Source organism: Rousettus aegyptiacus, unplaced genomic scaffold (genome assembly GCF_014176215.1).
Source record: "Rousettus aegyptiacus isolate mRouAeg1 unplaced genomic scaffold, mRouAeg1.p scaffold_m13_p_8, whole genome shotgun sequence".
NCBI lineage: Eukaryota > Metazoa > Chordata > Mammalia > Chiroptera > Pteropodidae > Rousettus > Rousettus aegyptiacus.
Genome location: NW_023416311.1, coordinates 63,695,881 through 63,713,565, shown reverse-complemented (window position 1 = coordinate 63,713,565; position 17,685 = coordinate 63,695,881). Strand labels below are relative to the sequence as shown.

The 17,685-nt window shown below is 35.1% G+C and overlaps 1 protein-coding gene across 4 annotated transcripts in view; it reads left to right on the top strand.

The window, feature by feature from the left end:
- The window catches only part of VCAN (versican), a 103,679-nt gene that overhangs the window by 20,765 nt on the left and 65,229 nt on the right, over positions 1-17,685 (top strand). For all 4 annotated transcript variants that reach the window (XM_016123176.2, XM_036225502.1, XM_036225503.1 and 1 more), the window contains exons 4-5: positions 1,542-1,716; positions 1,802-1,929. In XM_016123176.2, coding sequence (XP_015978662.2) covers positions 1,542-1,716; positions 1,802-1,929 — 303 coding nt within the window. The remainder of the gene's footprint in view (positions 1-1,541; positions 1,717-1,801; positions 1,930-17,685) is intronic.

Below are 17,685 nucleotides of genomic sequence, written 5' to 3'. Positions count from 1 at the left end.
CTTAAGCCTTAGAGATTACTATACTTCCAAATACCACATATATACTTCTCTCTCTCTCTCAATATCAGAAATGGGAAAACAAATGTTATTTGTCAATACATCTACTTGGTGCCTGGGCAGGTCTTTTTGTGTTGACCCTGCTCAGAGGTGCTTATCTGTGATATGGCTAGTCTGTTCCCCCATAGTTGCTCTATTGGCACATACCTGTCTTGGAAAAGAGAGACAGTCTAAGTAAGAATGGGCATGTGAGAGAGTCTTATAGCTAGAAGTCAGTCTGTGAAGGACAGATTGTTGTCTATCCCAGGAAAATATTAGGAGTAAAAAGAGAGTGGAAGATATTTTGGAAACCAAAATTTGATCTTCATTAAAAAAAAAATGTGGTCTTAAAAATGATACGACTCAATAAAATTTCATCTATAAGACCCACTTGCCCTAATTTCTATTTTCCAGTGACTTGCTAGGCACATTAGCTTGACTCACGTTGCAGACTTATGGAAATGAGCCACCATATTTACTCCAGTTTAAAATGGACATGCTGTTGCTAAAGTGGCAGGAGGTGACCCAAAGCTCCATCCCCTCAGCTGCTTTTTCCTCAGCCCTTTGACAAATCCTTGAGCCCTAGAGCATAGTTCAAGAGCTACTAGTTAATTTATCAACTCCTAAAATACAATGAAGTGGAACGTGAGGCAAGTATCGAGATACTTGGCTTTTACCCACTGAGTCTGGAGGACTTCACTTTAGGACTTCTTTGGGATAAAAGTCCTACATTTTATTTGTCATAGGGGAGCCCCTAAGTTATGTTGGTCAAATAGTAAATATGATAAACATTTGAGTAGTACTTAGTAGCCTACCCAACATTTTAAAATACTTTACCTAATTTGAATGTCTATTTGTCAAAAAACATAAATAGTATTAGTTACACTTTATGGGGAAGGAAATTAAGGTTCAGTATATGTTTAAGGAACAAATCAGGGATTAGAACGAGCCATCTCATACATGGTCCAGCGTTTTTTTCATCTTAGTGTATTGTCTCTGGAAGTAAATATCTCATGTTTCATGTATAGGGGAAGTGGTATTAATGAATGTTCCATGTGCTTCTTTTGAGTTGGTTCAGGGTAAAAATCATGAAGTAGGAGAGAGGTTGATCTTGTTGCCTTGTTAAATATTTGTATCTCCTGCAACACCTACTCACTTTACTTGTCCAGTGTTGCCATGATAGCCTGAATACTACCTATAATACAACTATCTACAATTTAGGATTTAGTGGCTTAAATCTCTTTCTTAGACTGTTTACATGTGAACAGAAAGTTTGTGACTAGGAAACTTTCTAATGGAGCAGAATGGGACACATGAGTGAATGGCATTTCTGAGGCTCCTCAGATCACCATAATTTTGCATAATACTATAAAAAGTAAAAACAAGAATTATCATGATGTGATTATCACATCATCAATTAATTTGATATATTGGCTCCAGTGAGAAACTATGCACAGTATGGTAGGAGATTTGAACATGCCTCTCATTGTTCGCTGTCTTTGCAGGTGTTGTGTTTCACTATAGGGCATCGACCAGCAGGTACACTCTGAATTTTGAGACTGCACAGAAGACTTGTTTGGATATTGGGGCAGTCATAGCAAGCCCAGAGCAGCTCAATGCCGCCTATGAAGATGGATTTGAGCAGTGTGATGCAGGCTGGCTGTCTGATCAGACCGTTAGGTGAGATGTCTGGGAGCCACAGGCTTTAATTCATTAATCTGGGAGTGAGAATACAGTGCTTAGTACTAGTTCTTTATTTCCCCAGATATCCCATCCGGACTCCCCGAGAAGGCTGTTACGGAGATATGATGGGGAAGGAAGGAGTCAGGACCTACGGATTCCGTTCCCCTCATGAAACTTATGACGTGTATTGTTATGTGGGCCATCTGGATGGTAAGATGTTTACATTTCTCTAGTTTCATTTGAAGTAAGAAAATTGAGGAAAGATGGGGAGCATGTCAGAATAAAGCAAGTCTTCATGCTTGTTTGGATTCCAAACAGCAACATTTAGTTTAAATGACCATATGATTCTGTGGTGAAATAAGCTTAAAGTGGAAAGAGAAGGAGGAGTAAGTAAATGGTTATGCAGGTTAGAAATGTCTTTAGTTAATAGCAGGTTTTCCTTCAGTCATGGTGCTATTGGACTATTTCCAATACACTTTTAGAGCATTAAGATTAGAAAGCTCTAAGGGTGGTACCTATTCTTGTGAGAAAGTCAGGTAAAATCCTGTGATGACAAACCACTGTGAATCCAAATGCTGATAAATACCCCAAAGCACAACTAAATCATGTAAGGTAGCCCAAAGTGGTTTTCATGTTTCACTTCTCCTTTTTACTCTGTTATACTAATATATTCTGAGCAATCATTCATTCATCTAACACACACATTTAAAAAACACCTACTGTGTGATAGGTACACTGCTAGTTGTTAGGAATGTGAAACCAGGTAAGCTATAAGCCATGCTTTAAAGATGCTTAGAGTCTGATTTTGGACTATCATTTCTCACTCAGCATGAATTAGAGATTTTAAAGACAAGTTTATTAGTAGCAACATTATGTAAGAGGCACAGTGAAGTTTTATTATAAGACACATGGAATAGAAGTTTCTGTGGCTTTTGAAATGGAGTTTAATTTGTATCAACAGGTGTCTTAGAAAACCTATTTAAATAGAAGTATTGAATTGAGTTATACTTTTTAAAAAAAAGATCTCAATTTTCTTATCTGTAAAATAAGCAGGTTGAACTAGATAATGTCCGTGGTCTCTTCCAACATTAAAATTCTATGATTCTATGATTTTATGAATTGAATACACAATCTCAGAGACTGAAAGCTAGCAAATAAACAGCTTATATTTTCCTAATGCCCTGACTAAATTTGAATCAGAAGTTATGTTTAAAAGAAAGCTGCTTAAGTGTAGTTCTATTGCATCTTATTATAACTATCATTTAAGACTGATAAATGTATTTTCTAAACTAGAACTTCAAATATTAACAATTTCCATTTTTTGTATAGGTACAAAGGGAAAACATGTAAAATCAAAGCTGTGATATATAGCTTTTCTCTTTCATTTATTTTAAGTTTAATTTAATAGGAGATGGTTGGTAGAAGAATCTTGTTCTAGGAAATAAATTTGGCAATTGCTATTTCAGTAAGATGGAAATTTGTATCCAAATTCAGTAATGTGGAATTTGTTTTATCATTGTTGTTTTAATAATATCTATCAGTGATAGTTATACAAATTTCTGAAATGCTGTTAATACTGGAACTGAGCCAGAAGTAGTTTTTGGAAAAGTATATGTAAGTTCTAATTACCTAAAAGAGCTTTACCAAATATAATTGAAATGGTGACTTTCAGGTACAAATCCATAGCCTGATCCAAATATAAATGATCATCACAAGCCAGCCTCCTAGATGGAAAGACAGACTCAGGTACTCACAATGCCACCAGATGGAGAGCCTGAGGACCCCTCTGTCTGTGTGTTCTTATCCCAATGGAGCTACCAAAACCTAACTCTCTGGGGCTACAGACTCCCTAACTTCTTTTGAGCCCAGAGGACTTCCTGCTTCTGAAGAAGTCCTAGAAATTCTCTGCCTTCTACAAATACTATTTGAGGTAATTTTTGATAGATCTAGTGGTAGAAGTTCTCCCAGGGATCCCTAGCCACACTGAACCCATTGAGAGCTGGCTCACCACAGCCTGTTCAGAGTATTGTAACTAGTGTGTGAGGAGAATTGGGCTATGTCAGAAGAGCAGGTCTGAGGGTATGCACATACACCACAAGAAGAAGGATTTACGAGTCATACAAGAGACCTTTTCTACCTCCGTAAACATCACTTCTATGGCAACTGGTATTCGTAAAACCAGTCTCTGCCCCAGTGTAACCCAACTGTGTTTTATGCAGTTACTTGGGACAGATGTTCCACATTTTTGATGACTGAAAACTTGTAATGTGTCATATAGCATAACGTTAGTTGGAGAATTTATAGCAAAGCAACAGAATTTGAACCTTTTTGTAGTAGCATGTAATAGTTGCAAGAGAAAGATAAAAGAATCAGTATAAGTACTAATCCAAGTAGTAGCTGAAGTTTGTGTCAGCAGAGTAAGCAAGGCTTTTATTTATTTCATAGAAGGAACTTGACAAATTTGAAAGATATTCAGTATGTTTATGATGACCTCGTTCTGGAAAATTTTTCTTCCTTTTTTGCTGTCCCTTGGATAATTAGTAAAGCTTGGGACTCGGGTCTGTTGTCTCGACTTGAATTGGACTGGTGGTGTTGGTCAGTGGGGAGAGGGAAGTTAAAGAGTTTTTTTTGTGAGAGATAATGTAAGAGGAAGATCACAAGATCATTCTTGTAAGGTCTCCCTCCTTCCTTCACTGAAGTGTATGTCCTTCCTTAGAAGACCATTGGCTAAACTGTGAGTTGATAAAAATTTGTGTGATGAGTTAACTACATAAAATTATACCTGGTGTTTCAGTGCCACATTGATAAAAGATTATTTGAAGTGAGCCAAAATTCCTCATACGAAGTATCTTTTGCTATATTCATGAGTATAATAATCCCCACCTATATTAATGAGTATAATAATCATGAGTATAATAATCCTCACCTATATTTGTCATAATTTTAATAGCCAAGTGCATGTGAGAGAGTGGTGGAGGCAGTAAAAATTAGAGATATTGATGAACTCAGAATGTATGTGATGGAACATACACAGATATGAACAAGTTTCAATTACTTCAGTCCAGAAACCATATTATTGCAGATGGTCTAATGAAAAATCCAGTGAAGTGAAACCTAGTTCAAACAAATATTAATTTTGTTTTAATTAGTTATTTATCATGAAAGATATTTAGCTGATAGAATGTCAACCTTCTGTTTTTTTCTTTTTTTTGATAATGTCATATTCATCCTGACATGTATTTCTTGATAAAATTCAAATAATTATACTAAATCAAATTCAGCTGGTTTGAGAGAGAGAAAAATGAATCTGGTTCTTATTCTAAGGTGGTGATTATTACACAGTTATGTATACAAATATCATATTTAATTACATTAAAAAATAACTTAGTAAGTATAAAGAAGCAATTACGTCTGTTCTATTTACTACCAAGCATCTCAGTATTAGCTTGTATTCTTGAAAGTGATCTAGATGTTATGGTACTTATTATCCATGATTCAGTAACAGAACACTAGTACTATGTAACTAATAGAATTCAGATTTTAAAGTAGGAATCTAGAAATTAAGACTCATAAAATAATCTTTATTAGGAAGCTTAATCTGTGTTTCCTGGTAAGGTAGATTTGGAAATATCGAGAGGGTCCCTTATTAGAAAGTTTAATATATATTTTCTGGTAAGGTAGATTTGGAAAATACTGAAAAGGGTTTGGAGCCGTAAAGATAATGCTGAGAGACACCTCTTTGAAGGCAGTTAAGTTTCTCATAATTAAGAATAGGAAAGACCTCAACTGAGGCTCTGTCACTTAAATTTGTGAGATTCTGAGGCTTCACCTCTCTAAGCTTCAGTTTCTTCTGTGAAGTGAGGACAATAAGAATACTCACTTTTTAATCATGGTATGAAGATGGAATAGGTTAATGTATAAATACATTTTTATCACAGTGCATGGCACAAAGTAAGTTCTCAATAAATAATAGCTGTTATTATAGCTTGTGGGTTCTTTATGAAAGGCTCTTTATTTCCACTGAATTCATAATTAAAATTCAACTCTGTGAATACAAGGTCCAATATAAGGAAAACTTTTCTGACAAGGAATATTGTTAAATGTAGAAAAAATCCTGACAGAATATAAAATTTCTTCTCTGAAACTTCCTCAAAACTAGAATTAATCTAAAATGTGCAATACTCTGTCAAAGCCTAAGTCATGGTACTTTGAAGGATATAGGAAGTAACTGGAAATGGGTCACTTTATGAAGAAGGGTGGCATGTCAAGGCATTTTGAATATGATAAATTACTTGAACATTATTAAATAATTAAAAATAATACTGTGGAAAAATAAGAATCCCTATATTATACCTCCTAAATTGTTTAAAATCAGTTTATTCTTTAATTAGATTATCTTCTTAACTCACAGTGTTCAGGCATAGTCTGGTGTCTGATCCCTACAAAGGGTCATGGGCATATAAACAGTCTATATCTCCAGTGGAAGATTTAAATATTTCTGAAAGTGCTTTGTGAATTAATGTATTTCTATACTGAAAACTGGCAGTTTAGTAGGAAGTACTAGTTATAACCATAGCAAAAATGAATTCCTAAATAAAATAGAAAAAAAGAATGTTAAAAAGAATGGAGTACAATGTAAATATTTTAGCTAAAATAGAAACAAATTCAAATGTTTAAGGAATCTTTAGTTTTTTTTTAAAGAAATTAATAAATTGACTGTTTATTTGGTTTCTTTATGGTAGCAGGTACTTGTAAGAAAATAGTTTCCTTTATATAGGCATTTAATTCTCCCTGCAGATAAGTCAGAAGGTGATGGATGAGATCAGACTGCTTTTTTTCATGGTTGATCCTCTTGTTTCCCTTGCACATGAGTCCATACTTCCAGTCTCATCTCCATTCCTGACAAAAATGATTGATCCAGGAGCTCCTTGCCCCTCTAACGTGGGCAACTTCGGGACCTATGTCCGATATGTCTATGACCTGTTTTTTCTATGTAGCCCTAACTTTTGGCTTTTACTTCACCTGGAATACCTAACCATCCTGCTATTCTGATTTCTTGGCTTTCACACAGCTTGCTAGCACTGATGTGTCTATACTGTGTGCTCTCTAGTTCATCTCCTATCCCTTACCCAAGTCGTAGTTGATCTCTCTCATGTTTACCATCTCTGAAATTTGAATGTACAACTATAATCATCCTCCTGCAAATGTTTGCTTGTGCCTTTCCCTCTCATACTAGACTGGGTTCTGGGAGTGAAGGAACCATGTATGTCTCCACTATGTCCTTGGTACATAGTAGGTGCTCCGTAAATGGAGTGGAATAAATGAGGGAATTAATAAATTAACCTACAGACAATAAGGGCCTACTCTACTCAACCTGCCTTACACTTGCCCCTTAAGTAACTTCACATCTCTCTACCTTCATCACTATTCTCCTTGCTTCCCACTTTTTCATTGCTCCAATTTCCTTAGTAGTTTGTTTAATTTCACTTTTGTTCTCTTATATGTAAACTGTAAGTCAAATGCCCTGTAGGATGAGTGGGGTACAAAAATACACCAAAAATAACAAAAAGAAGAAAATGAAAATATTAATTTCTGGTTTTTCACATCTATCCCTGAACTCTTTTCTGAATTCCATACCCATATTTCTAGTTTGTGAATCATTTTTGTGTCTCATTTCTGGTTTTGATTCTCACAAATAATTCCCCATGCCTTTAACAGATCTTTAAGGGGCTGTTATATGACCATCAAGGCACTTAAACTCCTTGGCTATGTCATTCACCCACTCAGAGTTGTTTAGTAAATTTTCTGTTGCCACCCTCCTCGAGAACCAGCTCTGCCTGAGTTTTGAAGCCCCTTAAATGTGGCTTGGGAGAAACTTATTCAACCTTGTTTCCCTCTCTCCAACATGAGCCTGCACATGTGTTCTCCACAGACCCTATGCTTGCTCCTGTCTGCATGTCTGTTTTCATCTTAGAGAACACTAACTCCTCCACTTTTCAACATTCTACTCTTTTCTGTGCCTGAAAATACTGCTTCCAAGAGCCCATCTTTGGCTTTCTCAGCTCACACTGACATTTCCTGGCTCTGAACTCCTACTTTTCTTACACTTAATTCTGCATTTTTGGTGTTTAATTGTTCTGTGGTTGCTTTATTTTCCTCAGATACTAAAATGCTTCTATGAGTTTTATTTCTGCAAAACTTCTGTAAACTCCTGGTAGAGATAAGGCTATAAATGTCTCCTATAACTCTCTCAACCACAATGAAGGACCCAAACCAGTAATAGACACATAGTAGTTACTCAAGAAATACTTGGTGGTAACGGCAGTATTTCTCCAAACTCTGTCTTTTCAGAGACTGCCTCCACCACCCTTTAGTTTTTGTAACATTTGGGGAAAATGCCAAGCTTTGTCACCAAATTTTCTAAGGATTTTTTTTTTTTACCTGTATTGCATCATATGATACTAAGTTTTCTCTCTGAATTTCTCCTCTCACTCTTTCTGTAGTGTCTCAGAAATAATTCTTTCCTAGAGATACCTCTTTTCTCTTTCCAGCCTCTCACAATAATTTCCCCTTCTTGCATACCCAGCCAATCTTCCTTTCTGCTATTGATTCCTTTGTACCTATTCACAAATGACAGGTTAATTTTTCTACTGCTTCCTTGTGTCAAAATAGAGGATGACTCTGTTGCGTCTATGACTTGTCTAATGCCTCCATGTCATCTTTTTGTCTGACTAGGACCAAAAATAATCTTTCCTTTTTGTTATCATATGAACTTCTTTAGGTGTAAAAAGCAAAATAATTAGGTAAAGATCTGAATGTCATTAAACAGGTTTTGGGCCAAGGCTTAGTTCAGGCTTTTTGGAGGCTTCAATCGGATCAAAATCAGGTTTCAAATCTGGAAATTGTATGAATTCCTGCCTGTAGATTCTCAGATTGACTTTTAATTTTAAAATAATTTACATCATGCAATCTATAGAATACTTCACTAATAGGGGTCATTTAAGAATTAGTGTCATTGGATTTATTCAGTTAAAAAGCCCCAAGTCAGCTAGAAGAGATTCATGCTCACTGTGGTTCAGCAAATAATTCAAATATTGATTCCAGATTATAGAATCTCTCCACATCGGTTGAGGTTGGTGCTAGAAGATGCTGAAAACTTTTTAGGTATTCTTTGTAGAACTCACAGAATCATAAATAGATCATGTAAGTGCTTCTTATACAGGTGTTGCAGATTAACATGTCTTACTAGGAATTCGAATCTGAACTTGGAATTGTTTCTGTTTAAGTGTTTGAATGGTCTAGCAAAGAGCAACTGATGAAGGAAACTAGACATGGCATGCTAGCAACACCTCTCGTAAATGACGTCCTCATTCGGTATAGTGACTTCAATAGATTGACTGTAAGGTAGCTACATGTAGGGTCAGGAAGGATACTATTTATTAAATGGTTGCTTGTCATTAAAAAAAACCCAAACCTCCTTTTCTCCCCTAAGGAAACTGTGGCATGTTGAGGTTAAGTGATTGGATATGCTCTTTTTTCTCTTCTATTGCAGTCATCTCTCAGGACTGCCAAAAATTCCTCAGCAGAGCAACAGGTAGTCTTACAAACCAAAAAGATGCAAAATGCTCACACAGCTGCCCCAAATCTCTGATTTATCACATAAAAATATTCTAATTTTATCTGAGTAATGATTATATTACTGATTTGATTGCAATGATTGAAAATGCTGAGTTAAATAGTAACTCTGTGTTAAACTTTTTGAGGAACTGCTAAACTGTTTTCCAAAGTGGCTACACCATTTTAAATTCTTACCAGTAGTATTTTGGATTCCTGCTTCTTTCACATTCTTGCCAATGCTTGTTTTTATCAGACTTTATGGTTATAGCAATCTTAATGAGTGTGCAGTGATATCTGATTATGTGGGAAGCTGCCATTGTATTTCTCTCACTGCTAATGATGTGGAGCAACTTTTCATATGCTTATTGGCTATTTATATATTTTCTTTGAGAGATGCCTATTCAGAACCTTTGCCCATTTGTAATTGGATTGTCTTTTTGTTATTGAGTTGTAAGAGTTCTTTATATACTCTAGATATAAGTGCTTTTTCAGAAACTGTAAATGATTTGCAAATACTTTCTCTCATTCAGTGAGTCGTATTTTTACTTTCTCAATACAGCCCTTTGAAGCACAAAAGATTTTGATTTTAATGAAACACAATTTATCTAATTTTTCTTGGGCTGTTTGTGTTTTTGGTGTCACATCTAAGAAAACATTGCCAACTCTAGAGTCATGAAGACTTGCTTCTGTGTTTTCTTCTAAAGTTTTATAAGTTTTAAGTTTTTGATCTATTTTGAGTTAATTTTTGTATATGGTATGAGGTAAGAGTCCAAATTCATTTTTTGCATGTGGATGTCCAGTTGTCCCAACACCATTTGTTCAAAAGGCTATTCTTTTCCCAATTAATGGCCTGTGCGCCCTGTTGAAAATCAACTGATCGTAAATATACTAGGTCTCCATAGATTTCTGGACCCTCCATTCTATACCATTGATCTATATGCCTATACTTATGTCAGTACCACATTATCTTGATTACTATTGCTTTGTAATAAATTTTGAAATTGGAAAATGTGAGACTGCCAACTGTGTTCTTTTCCAAAATTGTTTTAGCTCTTCTGAGTCCCTTAAGTTCCCATATTAATCGTAGGATCAGCTTGTCAATTTCTACAAAGAAGCCATCTGGAATTCTAATAGGGATTGCATTGAATTTCTAGATCAATTTGAGATGTACTGCCATCTTAACAATGTTAAATCTTTGAGTCCAAGAACAGGAGATGTTTTTCTTTTTTTTTTTTTTTTTCAGATCATCTTTAATTTCTTTCAACAGTTTTACAGTTTTGTTAAATTTAGTCCTAAATATCTTATTATTTTTGATGCGAATGGAAATAAAAATTTCTTTTTCTGATTGTTGGAAGTGTACAGAAATACAATTGATTTTTATATATTAATATTATATCTTGTATCTTGCTGAACATGTTTATTAGTCCTAATAGGTTTTTAATGGAATCCTTAGGATTTTCTATAATAGATTTTTTATTTTATTATCTTATAAAAAAAGTAGAAATGTCTTAACATAAACTCTTTGAAGCATGCAACAGTCATTTGCTTTAAGGTTTTGATGTTTAGTTCTCTTGTAGTTTTGAATTAAAAGAGTTTCATTGTAAATGCAGTGGCCATTTACCTCCCAGCCATGAAAATTAAAACACACACACACACACACACACACACACACACACACACACACACACACATGCACGTACAAACACACACTCTCTCTCTCCCCGCCCCCTACCCCCTACCCCTTGGCTGATCCTCTGTGTTGACCTGCAGCCATACTATGCCTGTCAGACCAAATAACATGTTTAATCTCTTATATATTTTGAAGACTCAGACACCCAGAAATTTTTTAGAATTTCTTTCTCACTCTAATTAAAATCTTACTGCTCTGTCAATGGGAAAGAATGAGATGGATATCCTGAAAACTGTAAAAATATGTTTAAAAAATAATGGAGCTTCCTGGGCCTTTAAATTCTTCAAACTGACAAACATGAGAGCTTGTATAATAACACAATGACAAATATGTCCCATAATGAATGGTACCTAATTTAGAGAATGTTAATTGACTATCATAGCCAACTAATGACAATTCCCTAATAAATAAGAGGTTAAAAATTTCAAAAACTAAAGTCTATGGTTTAAGCCATATTATACTTTTAGTTCAGCCTAAGACAACAAAGAAGTTGGAAATGTGCTGATCTGGCTTACCAGTCCCATTACCCCCAAATTAGAAACATTTCCAGCCTAACACTAGAAATGGAGTGAAGTCACCTTAGCAGTCCTGGCAGTTTTCTTGTCTCTGTTAACAGAATGTTGGTTTCTGTACAGGTTAAAGGATCAAATTTTAGGAGAGAATTGTCATGCTTTTGAATTATCTAACAATGTTGGCCCTCGAAAAATTATATAGCAGTGTATGTTAGCTGTTAACCAAACATGATAGTTTTCATGATTCAGAGGATAAGGAACACTAGTCTTCATGGCTTTAATCTTGTGTATGTAGATGTGGACAAAAACAAGAGAGAGAAAGAGGAAGAAAAGAGAAAGAAAATTCCTTTGAAAAAACTTTAAAGTCTGAAACTTCAAAGCTAATAATAATCATGTTGAATTGCTTTTATCATCATGGTACTTGCCTTGTACTGCAAGTGGTTTTGTCAGGTGGGCACTTAGAAACTTATTTCATGTAACTACTTCCAGCTCACACACCACATCTACTTTTGCATACATTTATTCCTTATATACCCTATTGACCCAACGATCAAAGAAATATAATAACATGTACGACTTTTAAATTTCTTTATGGTTAAAGGAAATCAGGAAGTTCTATTCTCAAATGAGCAAAGGGAATTATGATTAGCTTATAAGAAGTGATTTTTAGACCAGACAGTTCAGAATAGAAGGATTATAAGAACAAATAGACATTAGCATAAACATTTATCACCCTATTCTAGCAAATATACCCAGCTAGAAAAGTGTAGTGAGATCTCAGCTTTGATTACCAAAGAGAGCAGCCTATCAGCTGCAATCTAGGAAAGAACTGAGTAATTATCTGTGATCTGCTGATGCCAATTCTCCTTTTCACCATAATGATCACAGAAAGCTGCAATCTAGGAAAGAACTGAGTAATTATCTGTGATCTGCTGATGCCAATTCCCCTTTTCACCATAATGATCAGCGGGAGAGAACGAGCTTATCCTAGCTTTGCTCTAGACCCAGGCTCTTTACTAATTTTTTTCTGAGTTACTCCTGAACATAAACTCTAACTTTTGAATAGTGTGGGTCATTTTTTATGTTTTTATTTGTTTTTATTATTAATTGCCTTTTCATATGTGTCATTTTTGAGTTTGCCAAGAAGTAGCTTTTCCATTTAGCAATCAGAAGTGCAGAAAAATAACATGCATGGTCCAGTTTCCAGAGAGTCTTATAGCAGTTAGTTGTTAAATTAAAGTTTTTTTTTTTTTTTAAAAATAATTCTGCTGACGTTAATTCACATGATTAAGATGAATTTAGCTTGCAGAATGTTAACAGATATTGAAGTCTCACCAGCAATGTCTTTCAGTTTCTTCTAAAGCATCCCTGAAAAGTTGAAATAACGGGAATAATTCAAACCCACAGCATTTAACTTAAAATTTTGGAAATTTATGGGTTAAGATACTGCATATATGTTTTTCATATAAAAAAGTGCTTGCCTGAGTATGAAATCCTCTGTTCTAGATTATATTTTGTGTGTATACTAATGTGAATGCCTATATATATATATATATATATATATATATATATATACACACACACACACACACACACACTTTGATAAATTCTTACTTAAATTAACTTGATATTTCGTCTTAAGTATGGCATTGTTTTAAGTATATAAAATTTATTTTATATATTTCTTTCCTGACATTTTATTTGCTCTCTTTAACTGGGAAAAAGGAAGTATTCTCTCATAGGTAGATAAAATTTATAAAAATGTTCCAAATCTGTATTCTAATTAAAAATTTGATAATTAGTGTCCTGTAGTCATTGCTGCTTTGATGAGGCCACTTTTGGAAGTTAATAGTGGACTCATTTTCAACTGATAAAAGTGATGCTTGCCTTCCTGGAGGGCAAACTATCCAGTAAATCTAAAACACATCAAATTGTTTAGTTACAAGTATTCATGTGTAGACATAGAACACAGCCTTGTGCTATGATAATAAAATAGGTGTTTTCTCTCACAGAAGGCTTTGCTTTGGCCCCTCTCACTCAACAGGTGGTACTCTGATAAAAACTCATAAGGAACTTTCATGACCTACATCAGAGGCAAAAAGCTGCCCTTAAGACACTCTCTGAGTAGGAACTTACACAACCTGACCAATTAAGTCATGTTGGAGAGGAACTAAGCAAATGCACTGTGTTGCCTTGCTTGATTCTCCATGTTTGCTTTCTCTTTCTCTTGTTCTTTGATTCCTGATTTGGCTTTGCCCCTGGACTTTAGCTTTTATCTCTTGGTGCATCCTCTTATGATCATTCATTTTGATATCAAGATTGGTGTTACTTTTACTGTTATTGGACTATACCTAATATCTGTCTAATTTCATTCCACTGTACTACAGTTTAGAACATAATTTGACCTATACTATAAATAATTCTCTACTATATATTTAAAAACTGAAAGATCAATAAAAACTTGAAGATTTTAATGTCTCAATTGCTTTTACAGTGTAAAAGTGGTCAGTGTTTAGCCGCAATCTTCAGTATAAGGTGTAGAAGGATGTGCCTACCATTTATTATTTGAGAAGAAAGTCTGATGCTTTTATCTGCTGTATTGTTTTCCTTTTTGCCAAAAGATCTTCATTTTAAGAAATGAGTTCCTTTTGCGTCCCAGCCCTTCTGGTCACTTGCGGTCTTTGAAGCAACCCTGAGATGGAAATGGTCTTCATATGTCCTTTGCTTTGTATTCTCTTTAGTTTTTCAGCTCCTGCTTTGATTCTGTGTTGTTACCTGACCCATTTACTCTGCTTCTATATTGAGCAGGTTGATACATAGGCAACCAGAAACTTAACACTAAGTTATACTTGTTATGGATCATTGAGATTCCTCTTCACTGAAACACATATGCCTCTAGAACAGTGTTTTCCAAACTATTCCATGAAACAGATCCATGGACTACTAAGTAGTATTCTATGAGGAAAGGAGTAGTGTTCTATGGTCAAATGGTGTGGGGACTTCCAATAAATACTATAACATTAAATGTTCTGAGAAGTCTTATAGAAATGAAACCTGTTGGATAACTGGTGTTTGTTTTATGAATGCAGTTGTTCACCGAACGTCTTCTCTTTAGAGTATCTAGTAATATCTCAAAGGTCACCAGTTTTCTGTGGAAGACATTTTTTGAAATTATGTTCTTACAACTTGAACTATAAGTTAAAAATCTTCCTGAACCGCATCTTCAACAAAACACTTTTAATAGATTAATTCTGATTTAAATAGCAGATCACCTACATTTGTATTATATCTGATAAAAATCATATAATGTCAAAGGATTATCTAATTAAAACCAGGCATCAAAAGCTACCTGACAGGAAGTTATAGATCTTAGAAATCAAGAAGTGTTAGTAATATGAATTAGTTCAATTACTGTTATTTGTGTATTACCTACTGATTTACTTTTTTTTTTTTCTGGTGTGAATTTTAGTATTAAACTGATGCCAGGATATTCTGGCATATTTTAGGAAAGTGTAAGATCTCCTGGCCTTAATAGTTTGTGGTTGATACATGGGAAGGGTAAAACTTAACTTATAACTGTGTATAAAATGAGTGTTAATCATAAGCGCTTCAAAATCTCTTAAGATAATTCTAGTGTGAATGCTTCACTGTATCATTAAATTTTTGAAGTGGGCAAGGTAATGTTCATGTTAAACAATTATGATTTAGGAAGTCTTAGATATTTATTTTTTGAAACTGTTGAAATATTTTTCTTTTCTTTTTCTCAATATTTTGAAATAAGACAATTATGGCATATATATCTTTATAGACAAAGTCCTTCAATTCTCACTTTAAACTCAATGTTAGTTAAATCTTCCTTTTTCATCTGAGTTACATGAAACCCAATGGTGATCTCTTTCAATATCTTTTTCTAAATGTTATTTGCCATGTTTGAAAAATTTCTACATATAAATGAAAAGGAAAGGTGGCTTTAGGGAATAGAACTTAATCAAATAAGTGAAATCATTATTTTATGGGTATTGGATAAATAGAAATTGTATCCTCCAAAAAAATGAATTAAATAATTGATATTTTGACATAAAGTCAGATTTAACAAGAGTTTCTATATAAAAAGTTCTATAAGTAGATCCTTATGATTTAATAATAATAACAGAATTCTCTTTTTAACCTGCTGGCACCTTCTAAAACCTTTCTTTCCTTTAGTACTGCAAACGTGTATGCTGTTTAAGACAGGGAAACCAGTTAACCGTGAAATCATGGCGTCATTCTTCATTAGCCCTTTGGTCTGACCACATTTGGTGAAGTCGATTTCCCCCAACATATCGACTAACATAGCTGTTTGGAGAAGCCAAGTTTTACTCAATTAATTATATTTCTTTACCCTGCTCTGGTCGGCCGATCACTCCTGTTACCTGAGGAACAGTAGTTTTATCTCAAAGTAGAAGCCCCTCGCAGTGCAGTAAACTAAGGCAACAAAAATGATATGCCAGCTGTAATAACAAACCCAAGTGTCCTACCTTGGGGGGAAACGGGCTGGCGTGCTGCCCTCTTTCACACTTGCATTCCTTTCAGGCTTAATGCGAGTGTAATACGAAGTGAATGAGGCTGCTCAGGGTGGCACAGACGCAGTCTTTCCGTCTGCCTTTCCCCCTGTTGCTTTGAGCCAAATCCATAGGTGAGATCAATCACCTGTTCCAGACAGCAGGTCCCCAAAGCCCTGCCGCAGAATTAGCTTTATTTAATGTGCTGCTTGAGAAGGAGGGAAGAAAAAGAGCACCTTGTTTCTTAACAAGAACTTGAAATGCCATTCATTTGACAAATATTGTGGAATACATACTCTAACCGGTACTGTGACCCTTATACTTTTAAAACATATTAAGGAGGGAGACATTGAAGGTGTGGGGAGGGGAACGTTATGTTTTTAGGGTACATTTTTAGATTTGAGATTAATGTCTTTGGCCAGACTAGGTTGTTAAGGACAAACCTATTCACACTCATAACAACTATTTTTAGTCAAGTAAAATTCATTTTTCTTTCTCTTCTTGACCGAGTTTTAAAAATTTTAGATTTATGGATGAGAAAAACTGATATGTGTGATTTGGCCATTTTTTCCGTGACTAAGTTTTCTTGTTTAATAAAGTTATCACACACTCAGAGTAATGATTCTATTCATTTTGAACAATTGCTTGTTACCTTGAAATTTAGTCAGGTAAAGATCTGAATCGTGAGAGCTCTGGAGTCCCCGTTGTCTAATATGTCACAGAATCAGAAAGTGGCTTTGCCGAGATAGAAACAGGACCCACAGCTGCTATAATAATGGGCTATCAATATTTAGCTTCCTGTCTATTTCATTGTATTCTCCTCCTGCTGTTCTATTTGCTGAGGCATTCTCTAATTCTGCCTCTGTCTTTTTAAAAGCCACTTTTGCTTATATGTGAAAAGCATCATTTAATTTGCACTGAGTTTATTTCAACCAATTGTTTCGTTAGTTAGCCAAGTAAAATTCCAGTTTAACAAACTGCCTGACATTTCCAGAATATTTTATTATGACACATTAAATGACAATGAACATATTCTCTGCTAATTGGGTCTGATAATGAACAAAGTAAATGTTCAGCCTTTGTTAATCAGTAAACAAATATAAGAGTCTCTCAACCCTAGTTAGAGCCTCTGCTAACCCATATGGTGTCTTTGTAAGAACTGAGAAAGGTGCGCCTCTGGGCAGACAGATTGCAAAAGGTATCTACCCAGGGCAGAGCAAGTAGAACAAAGGGGCCCTTTCCTCTAGGGGAACTTTGGTCTCTGGCTGGTTGAGTGGGAGCCTGTGTTGGTCACCATTCACTCTCATCCCTGACCATGTGCAGGCCATGAGCTGCACAACAATCCTGGCAGCCCTCTGCCTCAGACAGGAAGGCAGGTGACAGCATTCCATCCTGCTTCTGTCCTTTCCAACTTCAAACCTTGGTGGTTTTCCTGTTTTGTTGTTTAATTTGATGAGAGTTAATCCATTCTGATAGTAGCAATAGATGAGAAGGAGGGTCAGAGAATTCTATTTGATTTTAGGATAAACAAAGTGAAATAACCCCAGCGACAGTTCAATACAGCTTTCCCTTTTCAGCAGGCAATGTTAATAAGTACACCACAGGC